The following is a 15,236-nucleotide window of genomic DNA, read 5'->3' as shown; positions in this document are numbered from 1 at the left end:
CTTTGTCGTAAATTAGGTGCCCATATGTGAGTGGGTTTATCTCTGGGCATTCTATCCTGTACCATTGATCTATATTTCCGTTTTTGTGCCAGTACCATACTGACTTGATTATTGTAGCTTTGTGGTATAGTTTAAAGTCAGGGAGCCTGATTCCACCAACTCCGTTTTTCTCTCTCAAGATTCCTTTGGCTATTCGGGGTCTTTTGTGTTTCCATATGAATTGTAAGATTTTTTGTTCTAATTCTGTGAAGAATGCCATTGGTAGTTTGATAGGGATTGCACTGAATCTGTACATTGCTTTGGGTAGTATAGTCATTTTCACAATATTGATTCTTCCAATCCAAGAACATGGTATATTTTTCTGTCTGTTTATGTCATCTTTGACTTCTTTCATCAGTGTTTTATAGTTTTCTGAGTACAAGTCTTTCGCCTCCTTAGGTTTATTCCTAGGTATTTGATTCTTTTTGTTGCAGTGGTAAATGGGAGTGTTTCCTTAATTTCTCTTTCTGATTTTTTGTTGGTGGTGTATAGGAATGCCAGAGATTTCTGTGCATTAATTTTGTATCCTGCAACCTTACCAAATTCATTGATTAATTCTAGTAGTTTTCTGGTGGCATGTTTAGGATTTTCTATGTATAGTATCATGTCATCGGCAAATAGTGACAGTTTGACTTCTTCTTTTCCAATATGTAGTCCTTTTATTTCTTTTTCTTCTCTGATTGCTGTGGCTAGGACTTCCAAAACTATGTTGAATAAGAGTGGCGAGAGTGGACATCCTTGTCTGGTTCCTGATCCTAGTAGAAATGCTTTCAATTTTTCACCATTGAGTATGATGCTTGCTGTTGGTTTGCCATATATGGCCTTTATTATGTTGAGGTAGGTTCCCTTTATGCCCATTTTCTGGAGAGTTTTTATCATAAATCGGTGTTGAATTTTGTAAAAGTTTTTTCTGCATCTACTGAGATGATCATATGGTTTTTATTCCTTAATTTGTTAATGTGGTGTATCACATTGATTGATTTTCATATATTGAAGAATCCTTGCAATCCCTGGGATAAATCCCACTTGATCATGGTGTATGATCCTTTTAATGTGCTGTTGGATTCTGTTTGCTAGTACTTTGTTCAGGATTTCTGCATCTATGTTCATCAGTGATATTGGTCTATAATTTTCTTTTTTTGTGATATCTTTTTCTGGCTTTGGTATCAGGGTGATGGTGGCTTCATAGAATGAATTTGGGAGTGTTTCTCCCTCTGCAAATTTTTGGAAGAGTTTGAGAAGGATGGGTGTTAGCTCCTCTCTAAATGTTTGATAGAATTCACCTGTGAAGCCATCTGGTCCTGGACTTTTGTTTGTTGGAAGATTTTTAATTATGGTTTCAATTTCATTACTTGTGATAGGTCTGTTTATATTTTCTAATTCTTCCTGGTTCAGTCTTGGAAAATTGTACCTTTCCAAGAATTTGTCCATTTCTTCGTGGTTGTCCATTTTATTGGCATATAGTTGTTTGTAGTAGTCTCTTATAATCCTTTATTTCTGCAGTGTCAGTTGTGATTTCTCCTTTTTCATTTCTAATTTTATTTTATTTATTTATTATTATTATTTTTTAATTAATTTATTTATTTTTGGCTGCACTGGGTCTTCGTTGCTGCATGCGGGCTTTCTCCCTAGTTGCAGTGAGCGGGGGGCTACTCTTCGTTGCGGTGCACAGGCTTCTCACTGCGGTGGCTTCTCTTGCTGCAGAGCATGGGCTCTAGGTGCATGGGCTTCAGTAGTTGTGGCTCACGGGCTCTAGAGCGCAGGCTCAGTAGTTGTGGCGCATGGGCTTAGTTGCTCTGCGGCATGTGGGATCTTCCCAGGCCAGGGCTCGAACCTGTGTCCCCTGCATTGGCAGGCGAATTCTTAACCACTGCGCCACCAGGGAAGCCCTGAGATTTTTCTTGTTTCTTGAGGTGAGATTGAATTGTTATAAACTTCCCTCTTAGAACTGCTTTTGCTGTGTCCCATAGGTTTTGGGTCATTGTATTTTCGTTGTCATTTGTTTCTATTTTTTTAAAATTTCTTCTTTGATTTCTTCAGTGATCTCTTGGTTATTTAGTAGCACATTGCTTAGCCTCCATGTATTTGTGTTTTTTTACAGTTTTTTTCCTGTTATTGATTTCCAATCTCGTAGCATTGTGGTCAGAAAAGATGCTTGATACGATTTCAATTTTCTTAAATTTTCCGAGGCTTGATTTGTGACCCAAGATATGATCTATCCTGGAGAATGTTCCATGTGCAATTGAGAGGAAAGTGTATTCTGCTACTTTTGGGTGGAATGGTCTATAAATATCAATTAGATCTATCTGGTCTATTGTGTCATTTAAAGCTTGTGTTTCCTTATTTATTTTCTGTTTGGATGATCTGTCCGTTGGTGTAAGTGGGGTGTTAAAGTCCCCTGCTATTACTGTGTTACTGTTGATTTCTCCTTTCATGGCTGTTAGCATTTGCCTTATGTATTGGGGTGCTCCTATGTTGGGTGCATAAACATTTATAATTGTTATATCTTCTTCTTGGATTGGTCCTTTTATCATTATGTAGTGTCCCTCCTTATCTCTTGTAACGGTCTTTATTTTAAAGTCTATTTTATCTGATATGAGTATTGCTACTCCAGCTTTCTTTTGACTTCCATTTGCGTGGAATATCTTTTTCCATCCCTTCACTTTCAGTCTGTATGTGTCCCTAGGTCTGAAGTGGGTCTCTTGTAGACAGCATATATATGGGTCTTGTTTTTGTATCCATTCAGCCAGTCTGTGTCTTTTGGTTGGGGCATTTAACCCATTTACATTCAAGGTTATTATCAATATGTATGTTCCTATTACCATTTTCTTTATTGTTTTGGGTTTGTTTTTGTGGGTCTTCTTCTTCTCTTGTGTTTCCTGCTTAGAGAAGTTCCTTTAGCATTTGTTGTAAAGCTGGTTTGGTGGTGCTGAATTCTCTTAGCTTTTGTTTGTCTGAAAAGCTTTTGACTTCTCCATTGAATCTGAATGAGATCCTTGCTGGGTAGAGTAATCTTGGTTGTAGATTTTTCTCTTTCATCACTTTAAGTATATCCTGCCACTCCCTTCTGGCCTGCAGAGTTTCCACTGAAAAATCAGCTGATAACCTTATGGGGCTTCCTTTGTATGTTATTTTTTGTTTTTCCCTTGCTGCTTTTAATATTTTTTCTTTGAATTTAATTTTTGTTAGTTTGATTAATATGTGCCCTGGTGTGTTTTTCCTAGGATTTATCCTGTATGGGACTCTCTGTGCTTCCTGGACTTGGGTGACTATTTCCCTTCCCACGTTAGGGAAGTTTTCCACTATAATCTCTTCAAGTATTTTCTCAGACCCTTTCATTTTCTCTTCTTCTTCTGGGAACCTGATAATTCGAATGTTGGTACATTTAGTGTTGTCCCAGATGTCTCTGAGATTGTCTTCAACTCTTTTCATTCTTTTTTCTTTATTCTGTTTCTCAGCAGTTATTTCCACCATTTTGTCTTCCAGTTCACTTATTCGTTCTTCTGCCTCAGTTATTCTGTTATTGATTCCGTCTAGTGTATTTTTCATTTCAGTTATTGTGTTGTTCATCTCTGTTTGTTTGTTCTTTAGTTCTTCTAGATCTTTGGTAAACATTTCTTGTATTTTCTCAATCCGTGTTTCCATTCTATTTCTGAGATTCTGGATCATCTTTACTATCATTACTCTGAATTCTTTTTCAGGTAGATTGCCTATTTCCTCTTCATTTATTTGATCTTGTAGGTTTTTATCTTGCTCCTTCATCTGTGACATATTTTTTTGCCATCTCATTTTTTTCTTTTTTTTAATGAGTGGGATTGTGTTCCTGTCTTACTGGTTGTTTGGCCTAAGGCTTCCAACACTGGAGTTTGTAGGCTATTGGGTAGAGCTGGGTCTTGGTGCTGAGATGAGGAACCCCGTGAGACCTCACTCAAATGAATATTCCCTGGGGTCTTAGGTTCTCTGTTAGTCCAGTGGTTTGGACTCGGATCTCCCACTGCAGGAGCATCCCCCCAACCCTGGGCTCGTGAATCAAGATCCTGCAAGCCCCATGGGGTGGCAAAAAAAAAGAAAAATAACAAAGTAAAAAAATAAAATTAGACTAGGAAACTAACAGATATGTTAGAAAGAATATAAAAATTAAAAAACAGATGAATCAACAACTGGAAGGTACATCAGTACCACAATAGTAAAAAACAGGAGGAGGGAAAGGAAAAAGAAAAAGTGGGGGGTGGGGAGGAAAGGCCTTGGATGTGCAGAGCGGGGCCTAAGCAAGGGTGAGGTTTGGGCGGTGGGCAGGGCCAATGCTCAGTACTCACAAGGCTGGAAAAGGCCCTGGGGGCTGTGGAGGGTGGGACTTAGGCTCAAGGAACAGAAGGGGCCCAGGGTGCCCCCCACCTAGGTCTCAGAGAGCCCGAGACCTCACCTGGGAGCCCAGCAGGCTTCCTGGACTCGAGTGGGCAGGGCAATCACCCTCCACTCCTCTCCTGCTCCTCCTGCCTGCCTCTCCTGATCTCCCTGGCCTCCCTCCTATGCCCCCAAGGACCCACACAGCCTGGAGGGGGCTTGGAGGGCAGGGGACCAGCCTGGGAGCTCGGCAGGCTCCCCATGCCCAAATGGGTGGGGTTAACGCCCTCCGCTCCTCTCCTGCTCCTCCCTCAGGGCCCCTCCCGCCTGCCTCTCCTGATCTCTCCAGCCTCAGGGGCGCTGATCTTGCCTGGCCTCCACTTACGTCCTACCGGTTCACTTTGGGGTTCCTCCCGTCTCCTTGGGGGTCAGAGTCCCCCACCAGCGCCCGGCAGGCACCCTAGCTGTGGGGAGATGCTAACTCTGCATCTTCCCACGCTGCCATCTTGACTCCTCCCTCACAGGAAGATTTATTGATTTATTTATGGCTGCATTGGGTTCTTGTTGCTGCACCAGCTTTCTCTAGTTGCAGCGACCAGGGGCTACTCTTCGTTGTGGTGTGTGTGCTTCTCATTGCGGTGGCTTCTCGTTGCGGAGCACGGGCTCTAGGTGTGCGGGCTTCAGTAGTTGTGGCACATGGGCTCAGTAGTTGTGGCTCACGGGCTCTAGAGCTCAGTAGCTGTGGCACATGGGCTTAGCTGCTCTGCCGCATGTGGGATCTTCCCAGACCAGGGATCAAACCAGTGTCCCGTGTTGCCAGGCAGATTCTTAACCACTGTGCCACCAGGGAAGTCCCCAGATGTAGGTTTAACAGGCTTGCCTGAGAGGGTCAGGGCCAAAGCCAAGGACTGGAGAAGTGAGGCCAGTGGGGGTATGGTGGCTCTGTCTGGGGGGCCAGTGCAGCAGCAAGAAGCGCCAGGGTCTGGGGTGGCCGGGAGGGTGTAAGTGGAAGGGCACAGCCAGCTCTGTCAGTGCTGCTAAGAGATCAAAGGTGAGGACAGAGAGGTGACCTTTGGCCACAGGGAGGTGGAGGGGCTCCTGATGGGGCCCAGCCCCGTTCCCCAGGAATGATGAGATGAGGTCCATCCCAGGGGCCAGTCGAATGGAGACCCCGGCTCAGCTGGCAAGAGAAGGGGGACCCCGAGGACCCCTGCATGGGCAGCGTGCCCGTCTGAGGCGGCCCTCCCCGCTCTGCCCCATCTGTGGGTGGAAGGGTGATGCAGAGTGGTGACTGGCCTCAGCTGCCCAAGGTTGGGGAGCTTGTCCCATTGAGAGCCGAGGCTGGGCCCTCGGGGCACACACAGATGCTGGCATGCCTGATGCCCCACCTGGGGCAGGTGGGGGGCGAGGGGCCCAGCCCAGACTGGTCAGAGCTACTCCAGGCTGCTGACGCCAGGACCAGGCAAACAAAGCCATTACCAGGTAATGAACTCATTACTGAGGTCAGGCAAGGTCAATACCGGGTAATGAGTTGCCCCCCACAGAGCCACCTGACCCAGAACAGTTCCCAGGGAATGCCTGGGTAGCTAGAGCCACCAGGAGGCCACGGCACAGTTCCAGGGCCTGGTGGGCAGGGGGTGTTCAGGGGCAAGGTGTGTCCGAGTCCAGCGCCCACAGGAAGCCCCGTTCCAGCACTAGGATCCAGAGTGAGTCACTTCCCCTCTCTGACCCTGTCTTTAAAGGAGGGACCTCAGGCCTCAGGCCTCCCCTGGCCGCTGCACGCCCTCCCGCCTCTGCGCCCTCACCATCTCCTGGCCAGCAGAGACTCGTCTTGGGCTCTGACAGGGGTGAGGGTGGGGTGGGGAGAGACAGGCGAGGCCACAGGGACCACCAGTGGCCCGTGAGGCAGGATGAAGCTGCCCAGAACTGTGCTGAGCGATGGCTCGAGCCAGACCTGCCGGCGTAGTCCACCGAGGTCCCACAACATGGCCTGCACTCTGGGGGCTGAAGGGCACCATAGCCTTCCCTTCCCTAGAGCCCAGGGCCCGCGGTCCAGGCCCCTGCCAAGATGGCTTGCTCACCCTCCAAAGGCCAGCCAGTCTGGCCAGATGGAGAGCACAGCCCCTACCCTAGAGCCCCGGGCCACACCACCCCTTCCAGGACCAGCTCCAAAACTAACCCCCATCCCACCTGGTGGGTGGCCTGCACAGAGGTCCTGTCCCCCTTGGGCCCTTGCCTGATGTGCCCCCCCCCAACACAGGCCCTCAGATCCCGCCGGCTTCAGGACCGCCACCTGCCTCGCCACATCCCCCGCTTTGCCAAGAACCTGGTGGGCCTTCAACTGCAGAAGACAAACACCTCTGTGCCCTCAGTACCCACACCCCCCCTACCTCGTGTGGTTGGGGACCTGCATTACCAGATGCTCCCCTGAGGACTGTGGGCTACAGTCGCATGGCTGCTCCCTAGCCGCCCCCCCAAAGCCACCAGAGCTCCTCCAACATGCAATGCCCTCTTGGCACCCGACTGCCCTCAGGCTCTGGGAAAGAAAACCTCCCGCCTAGGTGGCTGCCAGGGTTTAATTGCAACAGAGTGCAAGGGTGACCACAGGGAAGTCACAGGGAGTGACCACCCCCTTCTCTGGGCAGAGGCTGAGCCCAGGGCGGTCTCTCCTCCCTGAGTTAATGAGCAGCTACTCGCCCACCTTGCCTGGTGGGAGGGCTGGCCTGAAGGCACAGAGCCTGGCTGGGGACAGCCCAGGGGGGTCGGTGGCTTCCCACAGACACGGCTGGCCTGGCCCGTGGCACACAGAGAGGGACGGGATTGGGGAGGAGCTGGGCCTGTCAGCGCCCCCATGCAGGGAGCCCCCTGACAGGCTGGCTTCAGGGCTGTGAGGAGCTTCCGGGAGGACCTGGAAAGCAGGCCTGTGTGCAGCCCCCCACCGAGCAGCTCTGTCCCCTGAAGGGACAACAGCCACTTGGCTGTGACCAGCCAGCTCCGGCCAGGGCACTCCAACCCGGCTCCGCACTGCAGGCCTCACCTGCGCCCTGGCCTCTCCACTGATGAACATGGGGCCAGGGTCACCACAACTTGCTTCCTGATCCTCACTGAATTTGACCTCTGGGGATCAGAGTCGTGCTGACCACCCCTGCCTGTTCGCCCCAACCAACACATCTGCAACTCCCCTCAGGACCCATGGGGTCCCCAGGGCCTCCCCTCCCAGTTTGTCTTTGCTCCTATCACACCCCTTCCTTCGGCCTCTGTCTTCCCCAGGCCCAGGCTGCCTGGGCAGCCCACTCTAGGCCCTCCTGGCTCTCACATCCCTAACTGCTGGTCGGCAAATCTGGAGTCCCTCCCACACCCACTCCCACTCTCTCAGCCTCCCTGCTGTCCCCTCCTGGGGACCTGAGGGCCTCCTGCATTTCACAGGTAAGCCTCAGAGAGGGCAGAGCCCTCGGGTCACACAGCCGGGCTCCAGCAGGCCTGGGGAGGAATCCAGGGCTCTTGTGTCAGTCGTACTTTAATTATGGAGGGGAGGGTGGTGGTGGGTACGGTTAACAAGGCTCTAGGGAGCAGCAGAGCCACAGGCTGGAGGTCCTGAGGGGCCAGGTGACTCAGCAGGAATGGAGGGTCAGAGGGGTTGACAGAGCACCAAATTCTCCCCTCTCCCTGCACCTTCCAGAGCGACAGGCTCCAATGAATGAATGAACCGAGGGGATCCAGGCCTCTTCACAGTGGCCTGGGGCCAAGGCTGCCCAAGAACAGGGTCGACGGCACCCCCCAACTCACACACACACGCACACATGGGCACAGAGCTGCAGAGAGGGTAGGCCCCGGTGGGCCCTGGGGACACAGGCTCCAGTGGCTGTCATGCCATCTGCCCTCCCAGCCCAGCCTGGATCCACGCCAGGCCCTCCCTCCCCACAATTTGCTGGGGAGGTCCCAGAGCATCCAGAGTCCTAACTAGCCCCTTGGGTGCCGTGAGCACAACATGTTGGCAGGGGATACTGCCTTCCAGAGAGGCCCACAGCACACTGCCCACGGCCCTGTGATGGGCACGGGCAGCAGTGCGTGTGCCAAGGCACCAGGGTGAGAATGAATGGGGTGCAGTGGTAAAGTGGGAGGGACAGGAAAGCCAGCAGGGATGGCCGTGAGGGCCTTGAATGCCAGGCAAAGGAGGTGCACAGCTGGCCAGGGGTGGGGTGGCCACACCCGGGACTCTCAGCCCCAGATTCATTCACCCAAGGACTTCATCCAACATCCAGCCCGCTCAGCACCACTGGGCCCGTACTCAGGATCCTACTGTGGATGGAGGTGGACAGAGAACAGAGCCATTTAATCATGATTGTGAGGGTGCTGTGGGGGAGGGGCCTGAGTTCCCTGGTAGGGGGTGAGATGGTCAAGGAAGGCTGCCCTGGAGAAGTGGGATGAGTGGGAGCAGCCAGGCGAGGGGGGAGCAGGGGGCACATTCCAGGCCAGACAAACAGCCTAGGCAAAGGCTCAAGGGGTGAAGACGGTCACTGGGTTAGAGGAGGAAGAGGACAGGGTCAGTGCACAGACAGCAGCGAGGGATGGGCTGGACCTCCAGCAGCCTCCTGAAGGCAGGGGCCCAGCAGAGAGCAATGGGGATCTTGAATTCAGGGGCAGAAGTGCATGTTGTGTTGGGCTGTAGGGGAGCAGTGCAGAGATAGCAGCCTGGACTGTGGTATGGGAGGAGGTGGCCCCAGCCAGTGAGGAGGGCTTCAGGCCGTGACTACACCTGCCTTCCCCTGACTGTGATGGGGACTGTGGCTTCGAGCAGAGTATGTGAGCTCGGTTCCCCACTTGGGGTTGGGCGCTTCCACGTCCCCATCACCTCTGCCCAGAAGCCTGTTCAAGCCCCTTGTTGGGACCCACTGACAGCGCAGCACCGCGGGCAAGTCCTGCACACTCAAGCCTTTGGCGTCGTTCCCCCGGTTCCCCGGAGCCCCATTCGCCAAGGTTTCTGCCCTGCCGGGGTTCCACGGGCCCCAGGCCAGATTCCCCGAGGCCTTGGTCGTTCCCACAGCCGTCCCGGAGGCCCTCTCCACGGAGCGTCTCCCGGGCCCCATTGATCGCTAGGCTACGGGCTGGGGCTCCGGCCCGGCCGGGCTCTGGAGGCGGCGGTGGCGCTGGAGGCGGCGGCGGCGCGGATGGCGGCAGAGCCCCGGCGCCCGTGGGCCCAGGCGCGCAGCGCGTACGGTGCCAGTGAGGCGCTGCGGCGCGCGGTGGGCCGCCGGCCGGACCCCGGGCCGCAGCCCCACAGGCCGAGCCCCAACGAAGCCCGCGCCCCAGGCCGCCTGGCGCGCCTGCGGTGCCAGCTCCGGGCTGAGGCGGCGGCGCGGGCCGACGCGCCCCGGCTGCCACGGCTGGTGGAGCGCGCTGGGGCCGCGGCGGGGGCCGGGGAGCCCGAGGAGGCGTGCAGCCGCGGCTCCGTGTGCTCCGTGTGCGGGGAGCCGCGCGGCGGGGCCACCTACCCGGCGGGCGTCCTGGAGGTGAGCGAGCGGCAGCTGCAGGAGGGCCTGGCGGCCGTGCGCGCCGAGCTGGGCGCGGGGCTGGAGGCGCTGCGCGCGGAGCTGCGGGCCCAGCTGGACGCCCTGCGCGCGCTGCTGCCGCCTCCGCCGCCCGCTCCCCGCGAGCCCCGAGTCCCCCGCGGCCCGGCCCTGCTGCGGGCGCTGGGCACCGTGAACGCCCTGGCCGCGGGCGCGAGGCCCACCGACAACGCCTCGGACAGCCCGGCCGACGGCGGCGCGAGCCGGGCCCCGGCCCGGAAGAACCTCAAGAAGACCCCGCCCGGGGCCCCGCAGGGCGGCGGGGATTAAGCACAGGGAGAGGGAGCCCGGAGCGAGGGCCTGGCGCGCCGCCGCCGCCCGCCGCGGGGCTTTGCTACCTGGGACCGGCCAGGTGGCTCGTGGAGCGTGGCTTGGAGCGAGAAGGGTCCTCCGACGCCGCCGGCTAGCGCTCTGGTATCAGAGGGGGCTGGGGAGTGCGGCCGGCTCTGCGCAGCTGGAGCCGGAGTCCGGGCGGGGGTAAGGGTCGGGCCAGGGGTATGTCAGCCTCCGGGAGTGAGCGCAGCGGGAGAGCCCAAGGTCTCCTCTGTCTGGGGGAGGTGGTTGCAAGTGTATTTTCTTGAAGGGTTTCAGGGAGGAGGCTGGGCCTTCATGCACTGGGGTGGAGAGTGTGACCTACACACCAAGTGACAGACACCGGGGACACGTGGGCTGCTGGGACACTGTCACCTGGACACAGGTTCACTCAGGACAGTGTCACTCGGATGTACGAGCACATTCTACCGTGGGCCCTGGACAGCAGCCTAACTCTAGCCAGCTTCACTCCCCTGACAGTCGGGCTCACCCTCTACTGGACAGCGTTGCCTGGACACAGCGCATCTGGTCAGCGCCCCCTGGACTCTCAGCTTTGCTTTGACAGTGACACGGAGGCCACTTACCTTAAGTAGCCTCACCGCAGGCAGTCACCCGACAGCAGTGTCTCTCCAGTGTCAACCTACATCAGACTCCACAGCCCACCTTCCCGGAGTGTCGCCTGGGTCGGGTCTCACCTGGTACAGACAGCCCTTCACTCACTGTCCCTGTCACCAGGACCCACCACTCTGTGCTGCAGAGCTGGGATCCAGCAGCTTCTCACCTCCTGGCCTCTGGGAAATGGCAGCTGGAGGCATCACTAAACCACACAGTGTCTGGGGTGGTCAGCCAGCTCGTTTGTAAAATAAAATAGTAATCTTAGGCTTTAGCAGGTGGAGTTTCTCCTTCTATCTCATCGGGGGATTCAGGCATAACGTGTAGGATGGGAGTGGGGGTGCCTTCTCCCCGAGAGGGATCTGGGGAGGTCTGGGGTTCTGGATGGGGTCTGGGACTGGCTGTGGTGGGGTCGGGAAGGGTGGCACAGGAGGCCTCCGTGGGAGCTGCGGTGCGCCCAGGCCGCCCCCCTCCCCCCAGCCACAGGAGGCCAAGGTCATTCTGTGAGTCGTTTATTGCGGGAAGGTGGTCGTGTCTACATCCTCGGGCCCCTGCCAGAGCCACAGGCTGAGCCCCAGGCCCAGGAGAGCCCCGTGCCCTCGGGCCGGGGTGGGGGCTGCCGCGCGGACCGAGGCGCTGGGGGAAGCTACAACCCTGCGTACGCCGAGAGGCTGCTGCGGCCGGAAGTCCTCCGTGAGCGGCGCGGGGCGGGAGCCGGGGGGCCCGGCCTGGGCCACGATCCGGAACTGGGCCACCTGAGGGTGTGGGGCGGAGGCGGTCAAGGCGCGGCGCACGGGGGTGCGGGGCGGGGAGGCTCGGGGGGGGGGGGGGGAGGGGCGGGGCCTGTACCTGCGCGCGCCCGATGGGGACCGCGTCCTCGAAGACCGTCCAGAGCACCACGGGCTCGCAGCACCGCGTGGTCAGCGACCCCGCGTAGCGGTAGAAGCGCGAGAGGCCAGAGGCGCCCAGCAGCAGCGAGGCCAGCGGGAAGGTGGACGCCAGGTTCACGGAGGCCCCTGGGAGAGAGACGGCGGCGGGTTGGAACCAACCTCCCGGTGTCCGGCCGCCCCGCCCCCGCCGCGCCCCTCACCGCGCGCAGACACGTTCTTCAGGCCCGACAGACGGCCGAAAAGTTGGCATTGTCAGAGTCCTGATCCTGGGAAGGGGGCTCCAAGTGAGAGGGGCTCGAGCGGGGGTCTTAAAAGGGGGGAACACTGAGGGGGGTGTAGGGGAGACTAAGTGGGAAGACAGGTGAAGGGGGTTTGCTGGGGGGAGGGCCACCCCCACTGACCCTGCAGGTCCACGACTTCTCACTGGCCACACCCCCTCACAGAACCCGGTCATCCTATAAAGCCTCTAGGGGCCCCAATGCCCACCCAAGATTACACAGGCCACCTGCCCCCTCTACAGACCCCCATGGACCCCCTTTCTTGAAAGCAGGCTGTCACACAGCAGCCCCCCTCCCTGCCAGGAGGCACACGGCCCCTCCCTCACCGTCAAGAGCACGGCCAGCACTGCCAGACCATCAGGGTGACCTTGGGCCTCCCCTATGCTCTGGTACCGAGTGTTCATATGGACCACGTGCATCTGGGGAGACACAGACCACGGGATGTAGCCAGCTACTCCCACCAGGCTGCCCTGGCCTCCATGGGGCACTCCCGCCACCCCTCCCCATGACCAGGCCCACCTTCATGGGGCGGTGCTGCCCGTCCAGGCTGTGCTCTGAGCCTGCTCGCCCGGGGCCCCCGCCAGTGGAAGTGCAGCTGCAGGGCACGCTAGGCTGGTGGTGGCAGCCTGGCGCCCTGCATCTCCAGCAGGCTCTGCGGGCCAGTGTCTGTGCGGAGCACTGAGGGGGAGGGAACAAATGACACCCTCTCTTTCCCCCACTCAGCTGCCCTCGTGCCATTAGGGCACAAGGTGCGAGCAAAGGTACCCCCTCAGGCCAGTCTGCCCCCTGGCTGGGCCTCTTTGGAACTACGACACCCTGGGTGTCCAGGCCCCTCTGCTGGCTGGCCAGGTGGGGCTCCACAGACTGCAGTGGAAACCCCCGACCCTGCACAGAGGGGAGAAGGCGGCCTCCCATGGCGGGGGTCCTGATCCACCTCAGCTATGGGATTGTTGTGGGTTGTGGTGACTCCAGAAGTTCTGACCTCTGGGTACGCCCTGACTTCTGGTCCTCGGGGACAATGGCTGATTGCTACTGGTAGGGGGGTCCTGGCATCTCTATGTGGGGGTTCCAGACCTCCATTGGGGGATGTCTTGACCACTGTGTGTGGAGCTTCCTGTGCCATTTATGGAGATTTTGATTCCTGTGGGAGCATTCCCATCCTTATGTAGAAGCTCTTAACCCATCTGTAGGGGTTCCTGACCCTTGTGGGGGGGTCCTTGGTCTCTGTAGGGTGTCTCATCTCCTGTGTGGGGATCCTGATCCTTGTGCAGGGGGTTGCTGTCCTTGTCTGGGGGAGGGGGGGCCTGACCCAGGGTGCTGACCTGTATGACCATCATTCTCCAGGGTCCACGGGCCTGGAGGTGCTGAGTCATAGCCTTGGAAGATGAAGGGTCCAAGGGTGGGGTCCCACTGGACCCGGTGAAGGTCGATGTTGATGGGGGACTGGCCTGGGCCCCCACAGGCTGGGGCCATCTCCTTCCAGTGGGTGGGGCCTGGGGGAACAGGTCTAGGTCTCTAGGGGGGCTGAGACATGGGGGTGCACAAAGGTGGCCCTCCTTCCCCCCCCACACACACCCAGGGAAGAGCCCCCACCTGACAGGTCACAACTGCCACCCCCCCCAAACCTGGCCTGGCCATAGTGTTTGCAACACCATCACAGGTACAGCCCCTGCAGGCAGCTGCTCCACAGGGAAGGGGCCTGGGAAAGTCTCCTGGCACCCAGTCACATGCCAACTTTGGGGACCTCCACGACCTGCTCACACGTGGGCTGGCCACACGGCACGCTTATGGGTCCCGCCTGATGTGAGCAGCTTGGCACACACAGCAGGACTGGAGAGCACAGCAGCCACAGACCCGGACACACACACAGGGGGACAGTCATACACACGCTGCGGGCTCCCAATCGCTGCGACTCAGGACTACAGACAGAAAACCCGCAGAGACCACAGAAGTGCAGTGGACACAGGACACAGACCAATGCCACACAGCCTCACACAACACTCTGTCCTCACCACACTTTGCGTCCTGGGAGTCGTAGCACCAGGCACCTGCAGACGGTGGGAGGGGACTGGGCTGACGCAGGCCATCTGGGCCCTGAGCGCCATCCCAGCCGGGGTCCAAGGGTGGGAGCACAGGGCTTTGGCCAGTGGATGCCAGGCAGACCCTATTCTCCTGTCGCCCCAATTCCAACCTCTCCTCCCCAAAAGACGCCCCCCCCACTAGGGGCAGGGCCTAAAGCGGAGAAGAGGGAGCGTCCGGGGAGGGGAGGGCAGAGCAGAAAGTCAGGGTCCTGTGCTCACCCTCCGAGTCCGCGCGCACCACCAGCGGCACGGCGAGGGCCAAGCCCGGGGACCGCATGGTGCTGCAGTAAGTGGCGGAGGACGCGGGCCGAGGAAGCCAGCGAGGGCGGCGAATTTACCAGCGGGGTGAGTTAGGTGCGTGGCTGAGTCCTGGGGGCTCCAGGCGCGGGGAGGGTCGGAGGGGCGGCGCCTCCAGTGGGGAGACAGCTGGAGCTCGCCAGGCACTCGATCCCGGGGCGGGGACGGCTGCCAGCAACAAACGCCGGCGTCGACCCAAGCTGCACGCTTTCACGGAACCCCCACCCCCCCAACTATTCCTGGGTGGGGGGATGCTATTACTATGCCCATTTACAGATTAGGAAATGGAGGCTGGAGACCAGGAGTGACACGGCAAGGCCACCAGAAAGGACGAAGTTCGAGGGAGATGGCACCTTGGATTCCAGTGCCTTGACTTGGGGGGCTGGGGTGGGGAGGACGCCCCAAGACCACAGCCTCTCTCCTACCAGCGCGCCCCTGCGGACCAAAGGGTCTGGGAAGCCGCTGCTTCCTCCGCTCCGCCCCGCCCCGGTGGGACCCCGGCTTCCGCAGCAGTTTCGGAGGTCCCGGCGCCCAGCGGACCCCAGGCTGTGGCGCGAGCCCCAGTCGCTCTCTTGGAAAGCGGGGTTCCGATTTCCCCGCCCCGCGAGTGGCCAGGAGAGAAGACGACGCACCGGAACGCGCTCGGCGGGCGCGCCTTCCCAAGCGCAAGTGCCGCGCCCCGACCCCCCGCAAGGCGCTGTCCGCGGTGCTGACCGGACCGCCCGCCGCCCCGCAGGTGTTCAGGCCCGAGGGCCGCCTCTCCAAGCCCCCAGGGGCCTCACCAGTGCCTTTCCTAAACCAACCCCTTGCCCGGCC

At 57.7% G+C, this 15,236-nt stretch overlaps 2 protein-coding genes across 2 annotated transcripts; one reads left to right on the top strand and one right to left on the bottom strand.

Moving 5' to 3' along the window:
- The first annotated feature begins 9,551 nt into the window (after window positions 1-9,551).
- LOC133075142 (protein FAM246B-like) lies at window positions 9,552-10,220 on the top strand. Its single transcript, XM_061169243.1, has one exon. It carries the CDS (start codon window positions 9,552-9,554, stop codon window positions 10,218-10,220), a length of 669 nt encoding a protein of 222 aa, XP_061025226.1.
- A 1,166-nt stretch (window positions 10,221-11,386) lies between these two features.
- LOC133075141 (carbonic anhydrase 15-like) lies at window positions 11,387-12,957 on the bottom strand. The gene is made up of 4 exons (XM_061169242.1): window positions 12,808-12,957; window positions 12,562-12,637; window positions 11,724-11,890; window positions 11,387-11,629 (listed from the first exon to the last, which is right to left on the bottom strand). Exons 1-4 carry the CDS (start codon window positions 12,955-12,957, stop codon window positions 11,387-11,389), a joined length of 636 nt encoding a protein of 211 aa, XP_061025225.1.
- Window positions 12,958-15,236: the final 2,279 nt, after the last annotated feature.

This window comes from Eubalaena glacialis, chromosome 15 (assembly GCF_028564815.1).
Source record: "Eubalaena glacialis isolate mEubGla1 chromosome 15, mEubGla1.1.hap2.+ XY, whole genome shotgun sequence".
In the NCBI taxonomy this organism is placed as follows: Eukaryota; Metazoa; Chordata; class Mammalia; order Artiodactyla; family Balaenidae; genus Eubalaena; species Eubalaena glacialis.
Note: the sequence above shows the minus strand (reverse complement) of the source record. Positions and strands in the feature narration are given on the sequence as shown.